An 8342-nucleotide genomic window follows, 5' to 3' on the forward strand; every position below is an offset into this window, starting at 1 on the left:
ACCAAGCCCATTACCTTCCCTCATCGTCGTCGTTGGCCAGCAGAGGTCCAAAGCATCACCGATCATGGTGTCTGATATGTTACTTGCGACAGCTACGTCTAACCAACGAACCATCTTCAATTTCAATCCAATGCCTTGATTTTTTTCACCATCACCACCACCAGCTGAAAATGGGTTCCGCTTATCGTGATCGGACGTCGGAATTTCGTTCACTATTGGAGACGCTGAAGAAGATTGGCGGAGCCACATCCGCCATGAATCAAGCTCAAAATGAACCATCGGCGTCTACGCCCTCCGGATCCCCGGCCTTTGCACGATCAGAATTCAGCAAAAAGGCCTCCCGCATCGGATTAGGAATCCAAGATACCTCTCAGAAGATCGTGAGGCTCGCTCAGTGTATGCATTTTTCGTTACCCTTCTCAAAGCTATGATTCTATTTTACTCCCTTTTGCTGCCTGTGTTAATTGGTTCAACAATGGATGGTTTTTTGGCTTGATTTTTGTGTAATTTAGCAATTGGGTTTTTGTGAAATTGTTTCAATACTTGATGACCTCCATTAGTGGTGGTATATTTTTTGTAAGTTTGGCAATCTGCATCCTGCTGTCTATTATGAATATCTAAACTCGATTTCTTTGCAATTTGATTTTTTTTTTTCTGAACAAGATACTGCAAACGAAAGCTAGTTACATGAAAGGCTTAGATACGCGTAGTTAATTAATGATAGTTATCTATGCCTTGCAATGAATTTACATGTACTAATGTATTAAACCATTAGTTTATTTACAAATCAGGAGGAGAAAGCTTTGAATCAGCAAATATTTTGTAATTTGATTTTTTAATGGGAATACCTTCCGCACAATTTATTTCTGCAATAACTAGTTTATGTATTAAAGAAAAGGGAATAACACTTCACATTACACTGATTTTCACATATTTTTTGAGTTTTGTTTCTTCCTATTATTTAGTTGAAGTGTACTGGTTGAAATAATCATTGGTTACTTGCTACAAGTACTTGCAACTAACGAGGGCCCTTTCTTATCCTTCTGAACTTTGCAGTGGCGAAAAGATCATCAATGTTTGATGACCCAATCAGGGAAATACAGGAAATGACTGCTTTGATTAAGAATGATATTACATCCTTGAACGTAGCTATCACAGAGTTGCAAACCATCCATAACATGGAGACAACAGAGGGGAATTCTTCAGAGGATAGAGTGGTTCATTCAACAGCTGTCTGTGATGATCTGAAGAGCAGACTTATGGGTGCTACAAAACAGCTACAAGATGTGCTAACCACAAGAACAGAGGTCTGTCTGAAACATATCTGTATAACATATCGATATAACATATCACACACTTACTCAACTTTGGCTTCCTAAATATTTAAACTTATTTGTCTATGTTCTAAATACTATTTTTAATAACAGAATATCAAGGCCAATGAGAGCCGGAGGCAAATATTTTCTGCAAATGCATCTAGGGAAAGTCCTTTTCAAAATCAAGCCAAAGCTGTAACACAACCTCCACCTTGGTCAAGCAATACATCTGGAAGTGCCCAATCATCACTGTGAGTATTTATTTAAGTGGCATGCAAATATTGATTCTAATCCTAAAGAGAGGACACTTTTTTTTTTTCCTGATAACTTAGTTGCTTTCGACTTTTCTTCTTATTAGGTTGTCATCAAATGGAGCTCAAGTTGGGGGTCAATTGAGGTTTGTTTCATGCTAATAGTAATGCCCTGTGTGCTTCTTGTTCTTGAAGAGATGAAAAGTTGTGCTTCTGAAGGATAGAAATAGTGCTTATAATGCCCATGGTTTAAGCAGAGTCAGATCTTTTATCTGTTTGGCTTTGCACGTACATGGCAGACTCATACATGGTTGGAAATGGTATTTCATAGTCATATATCCATTAAGTTGGTATTCTTTTTATATATACATGATTCTTCCTAATGACTTTTAAGAAAGTTTCATAATTGGCTTCTTACCAATATAATGGAGGCGAGGGATTCCATCATGTTATTGTGACTAGATATGCTTGCTATCCTAATCTACATACCAGTCATAGACATGTTCTTCAAATAGTTTTTGTTGCATGTTGTCGATACCATTTTTCATGAACGTCATTTTTAACCTTTTGAACTTTGTTAATCCTGCTGGTTAGTTGCTTTTTGAAGACTGGATCTGGTTTATTAATTAATTTTTATAATTAAAATGGTACGATAGAGTAAGCTTGTCCGTAACTATTTGTATTGTGCCTTGTTAAGTCAGACGAAGGTTAGCTGTGGAGAACATGAACACCCCATCACAGCAAATGGAGATGTCGATGTTACAGCAGGTGGTTCCTAGGCAGGAAAATTATTCACAAAGTCGTGCAGTTGCTCTCCATAATGTGGAATCCACCATATCAGAACTCAGTGGAATTTTTTCACATCTTGCCACAATGGTAGCTCATCAAGGAGAACTTGCTATCAGGTAATATGTCCTTGCTAAGCTGTTTCTTGTTAAGAAAACAAAAAATGAACATTTCTCTGGTTGCTTGGGTTTCAATCTTTGTAATCAACACCCTTTACCTTATCCACATCATCAACTACTTCTCGTTCTTCTTCAATTGTGCTTGCAAAACCCAACTCAAACTTCCATCCTCTGAATTAAGTTTGGTTATTGGTTCATCATCAGGATTGATGACAATATGGACGAATCATTGGCAAATGTAGATGGCGCTCGGAGTGCTCTTTTAAGGCATCTTAGCCAGATATCATCAAATAGATGGCTTCTCATAAAAATATTTGCCATTTTAATTATTTTCTTGATGGTCTTTATTTTCTTGGCATAAACTTCCAGCTCCCAAACATTACTTTTAAATTTTTTGCTGACGATATTATATGGCTTTCTCAATGTCCATCGGTTGTTTACACTTATCTGATATTGCTGTAACTTGCCCCCTCCCCCTCTGTAGATTCATGGATCTTACTTTTCATTTTGGGGTTCCATTAAGTTTTATCATGTACACGAATGCAACAAATTGCTTATATTTTTACAGAAAGAAGCATATATACTGTATTGTGAGAATCTCAAATTCATTAAATCTGAATTCTCCTTGCTCTACTATGTTAGAATCGTGTTTGATATCTTGAGAAACATAATTCTGAGGCATGCATATTCTCAAGCAATGCAATCTCTGCTTACGTGCTGAACAATGCAAGGAAATGAAATTCTTTGGAAGTCAAAAGTGTTCAATTGATCTTAGACCACCTATCTTTTCCTGATACATTTAGATAATAGATGGAGCATGAACTAAAATGTTTTCGAGCTACAAAGATCACAATTTTAAGCAGGATATGGTAGAAAAAGGAAGATTAGAAAGCATGATTTGGATATAAAGTTATGCGAAAGTCTTCATTGTGTTTGTAATGCTGCCATATTGAATGGATATAACATATCTCTATAGTACAAGTTTGAGCAGAAATCTCTCATCTTTTGAATTTGCTGCAAGGATCTGAATGATTTTTGGCTACTTTGTTGATAGATTTTATCTAAACTTTGCATTATAATGTTGTAACTTGTACAATGATAGCACTTCGTTTCACTTCGAATCTTTTTGATGATAGCACTTCGTTTCACTTCGAACTCTTTGATAATAGCACCATGAATTTTCTTGAAAGGAGAAAAATAAAAATGTGATCTTTAAATGCTTGGTTTTGTTTTGTCTCTACATTCATTGAATCAATGTCTATTTAACACATATATTTTTTTGTTTCTAAAATCTATTTTAAATTTTTGTAATTTAAATCATTACATTTTTACAAGAATATTTTCCTTGTTTTCACTATATCCACATTTAGAAATTAAAATTTCAAAACATACATATTTAAATATACTATTTTAGAGTAGAATATGTATAATATGATATTTTATAAATCACATAATACAGTAACATAATAGTTATACAAAAGTTATAACATAAATTGAGCAATAATAGTTTCAAGCACATGTTTAGTTGTGATGACTACACAACTATTTATTATTTAAAATGCATTATGAACAACTTTTGAAATCTTATATCTCTAAATTTACTACTAAATACATACTTAAAAAAATATTGTAACATAAATTTGTTTTTTTTTAATAAACACTCTTTTCAAATCACTAACACGTACAAGTCATTAGCATGGGATTGTACTATTTTTATATGATGTGGTGTGGCTTCAAATGCTCTTGAAGTGTGATAATGTAAACATAAAATTAAACAAAGTTATGTTATAATTTTGTTTGGAGTATAAATACTAAACACACAACTTCTAAAGCTAATTAAAAAAACAAAACTGTTCTCGAGTTTAAAAACATCAAACTCATAACTCATAATATATAAAGATTTAGTTAAAACCAAATTTGAAGCAAAGAGAATGCTCCCAAAGTGGGATATTTTGGGGAGATGAGTAAATTAAATTTGGATGAAGAATGAAAGACATATGAAATGGCCGACATGGATTAAAAATTTCAAGTCTTGAAAACCATAATGGAACTACAAAAGAGAAGTGGAAGATGACCAATAGTGAAAAGACTGCTACTAATAACAACAATAATATAATATTAATGGATTAAATTTTGTCACACTAACTCATTCATTCATGATTATTCCCACTATATCCTTTTGTTTCAACTCTGTTCTAACCCAAATTCTTCACTCATTTACTCATATTTGCAATTCAAAAGGAAGAATGACTGAGTTGATTAATAGTGTAATTTAAGGGAGTGAAAATACTCTTATGTGAAGTGTTTGGTATACCCCTAAACTCTATACGTCTTTCAAACTTACTCAGATTTCAAATTCAACATGTATAATTATTTGTGGTTATCTATGAATATAACATTAAAGTTTAGAAAAATGTACTATATAAACTCTTTAAATCTAATGAAGTCGTTTATATCTTGAAAAATATTTCTTATTAACTAGTATTCTTCTCCCTCTATCCGTGAATATAGCTAACATAATGTTGGTAATCGATAATGATATCAAATTTAAGGGAGTAAATATCCATCAAATTCATCTTTTAATTTAATCATCCATCAAATAAACTTATCTGTTTTTAAAATTTTCTTTTCTTTTGGTATCATAGCTCAATTGTCATCCAGCTTTCTTGTCTTAAAAATATATATTTTTTAAAAAGTTGCTTTCCAATGTTTTTCTTTATTCACATATCTTGGGTGAAAAATGTTTGTGGAAGGTCATACACCAAGACTTAGCATGATCTAGCATGTGGTACTGTTCCAAACAATTGGAATATGCAATCAATTGGCTGTGATTAGAAAGGCTTAACCCTGTAGTTTAGGGTGAGTGGCAAACGGATTTCATCTCTCAAATTCGTGCCAAATTAATTTTTGAAACTACGGTACACCAAATACTAGTCTTAGTGGTAAGTCCGAGCCGAATTCAAGAAGCACACTAATTTTTGAAACAAAATAATTTTCAATAGAAGTAATCGATGGGGTTTGAGGTTGATTTTGATTGCAAGAAAGCTAAAATGCATTAAACGAAAATGAATTGTAATTAAATTCAATGAATAAAACATCTTAGCATGGGTCTAAACAGAACTTTCTGTTTCAATTTGTTCGATCACGGGATCACTAGATCCAATGTTAAATATCAACCAATTTGATTAGAAACGCTAACCAAATTGTCCTAAGCAACTAACTAGCTAATCAAACCGATGACACATGCAAAATCCAATTAATTGTACTAATCGTATTAAGATCTAGGGCAAGTTGGACGAACAATTAGTGGTTCAATCACCTTGCTAATTATTCTAATTTGATCCAAGGTTGGTTACATCAATACTCATCTACTTAAAAATTGTAAGCTAACTCCACCATTTGTTTTAAGAAAAATACATAATCTAGTGTCACGATATTGTATATTAATTCAAACAATAAACATATATCCATAAGTGTCCGAAAATATGTTTTACTGAAGATTAAAACAAAATCAAGTCATTAAATACATCAAATATAGTTTAAAAGCTCACAAACAAAGAAATAAGAAAATAATCCTAACGACCTAGGCTAGAAAAGAGTACCTTAGGCTCTCATCCACATGCCAGATGATGAGAAAGTATTTGGAAGCAAAAGCAAACTGAAAGAGCTTAGAAAATAAAGAGAAAACAATGGTAAGGTAGTATGAATCCAAGATAATTTGACATGGTTGGCGAAAATTTGGTTTTTTTAAAAGTGTCACGACGTCGCAGTGCTAGGGACAATGATGTGGCACTGATGAGTCTTTGCGCCCGCATCAAGTTCGGAGTGTTGCGATGCTCTAAGGCAACACCTTGGGGCCATAGATTTACACATAATCTAACCATTATGTTCTATAGTGTTGCACATAGTATCATGGGGCGCCACAAGACTACAAGACAAAAGCTAATAAGCACCGAATTGACAACACTACATTTTACCTTCAAATTGCTCAAAACCTAAATTAGCCAATTAAAAACGTAAAATCACGAAACGAGCTCGAATTAAGTGGAATATGATTGCATATTTACAAAGGTATCAGTGGGAATGAAAAAGGTACATTTTTGTCGATTATTGCTTAATTTTAAGAAATCATAGTGTATTTCACAACACACCAATAGTGACACCACAAATCTTTATTAAGACCTGCAAAAGAGTTTACATCACCATGGTTATGAAATCGACAAATAAAAAGTACAAAAAGCGTAAAATAAAGAAGAATCAACACATGGATTTATGTGGTTCACTGACAATGTGCTAGATATATCCATGAAGTAGAGAAAATAATTTTATTAAAGAGAATATTATAGAATACCATAATGATGGTGATTGTAGGGTTAGTGATCAAAGCTTATATATAGTGTACTTCTCTATACTTGATCAACGAGACCACATACTTGGTCGTTTTGAAGCATTGTGTAGCAGTTCAAAAGGCACTCTCATAAGTGTGATGTCCAGTAGAGTACATGAACATGTAGTTTGATTGAAAATATGACATATTGCTATCCATTGAAGTGGTGGAATGAGACTATTTATGAAGTCTATGGTCAGACACAATGGTGGATTCAATTTTTTTTTTTGACAAATGACTTTATTGTTCAACCAAAATAATTTATAAGTGAGTGGTTCTAAATCAAGAAGATATTAACGTATAAAAACTTAAACAACCCAACAAGTTTACTTAAAATCCATACATTGTTTCAAGAATTAATAAAATAGGTATAAAACAAATGAACTAATACAAAAAAATAAGAATGATTTGATATATGAAAACCAAATGCATAAAAATAAAATAAAAAACTTGAAAAATGAAGAAAATAAATTACAAAACTTACCTCATAAATTAAGAGATAAAATTGAATAAGAAGCCAAGAAGAGAAGTTGAAGAAGAAATCTTTAAAACTAAAACAAAATATAAGAATGATTTTAAATATTAAGACGAATGCATATAAATAAAATATGAGAAGATGTTGAAGAAGAAGCAAAAAATTAGATGGGGAAGAATGTAAATTATTATTTCTCGGAGGTAATGGGAGTGTTGTAATTTGGAAAAAAATAAAAATTTGTAAAATTAAATTAATATGTAAGATTTTGATTTTGGGTTGGAAGGAGAGGTTGACAAACAAAGTAACCACTAAGGGTCGTAATGTTCTCATTCCCTGTTTTTTGTTCTTTTCGATTTCCTGTTCATTCTTTTTTTAGAACAAGAAATAAGAATGTGTTTGATAACTGTTTCAGTTTCTTGTTTTTTGAAAAAAAAGAACAAAAACAGAAAATGTGTTTGATAACTGTTTCTTGTTTAATTTCTTGATTTTTTAAATTTTTAAATTTTTTTTTTTAAATTTTTTTAAATTTTATTCATATTTAATTCAATTAAACATAAACAAAATATATGTTCTCCATTAAACATAAAAAAATAAAATTATCAAACATAGATAGGAAGGTTTTCTTGTAATCTTATGGAGAACGAGATGAAGATTGAGATCTGAAGAACAAAGCCGACGAGAGAAAGACGAACACCCATGACGAAGAGGAGGACCAAAACCCATAGCAAAGAGGAAGACAAAAGCTCATGGCTAAAACACACAGATCTAACAAAAAACCACAAATTTATCGAAAATCCACAGCGAAAATACAATTCACGCAAAAAGAAAGAGGAAAACCTAGATCCAGCAAAGAGGAAGACGTTGTGTAGAGGAAGACGATGAAAGGCAAAGATGAAGACAACGAATATGATGAGAGAAATAGGAAGACAATGAAGACGATGAGAGGAAGAGGAAGATGATGGTTATTTGGGAAAGACGATGAAGATAAGAGGAATAAAAAGGAAACCA

General features: G+C 32.4%; 1 protein-coding gene across 1 annotated transcript; it reads left to right on the forward strand.

The window, feature by feature from the left end:
* LOC101213786 (syntaxin-31) lies at positions 1-3091 on the forward strand. The gene is made up of 6 exons (XM_004149191.3): positions 1-396; positions 1057-1307; positions 1428-1567; positions 1675-1713; positions 2269-2472; positions 2677-3091. The coding sequence occupies exons 1-6, from the start codon at positions 171-173 to the stop codon at positions 2831-2833; spliced, it is 1017 nt and encodes a 338-aa protein (XP_004149239.1). The 5' UTR covers positions 1-170; the 3' UTR covers positions 2834-3091.
* Positions 3092-8342: the final 5251 nt, after the last annotated feature.

This window comes from Cucumis sativus, chromosome 5 (genome assembly GCF_000004075.3).
Source record: "Cucumis sativus cultivar 9930 chromosome 5, Cucumber_9930_V3, whole genome shotgun sequence".
Taxonomy (NCBI): Eukaryota; Viridiplantae; Streptophyta; class Magnoliopsida; order Cucurbitales; family Cucurbitaceae; genus Cucumis; species Cucumis sativus.

What these genes read in the sequence shown, in the direction of transcription:
- LOC101213786 (XM_004149191.3), top strand. Translation starts at nt 171, where the DNA reads ATGGGTTCCGCTTATCGTGATCGGACGTCGGAATTTCGTTCACTATTG. An exon ending in GATCGTGAGGCTCGCTCAGT is followed by an intron (nt 397 to 1,056) that starts GTATGCATTTTT and finishes TGAACTTTGCAG; the next exon opens with TGGCGAAAAGATCATCAATG. An exon ending in CAAGGAGAACTTGCTATCAG is followed by an intron (nt 2,473 to 2,676) that starts GTAATATGTCCT and finishes GTTCATCATCAG; the next exon opens with GATTGATGACAATATGGACG.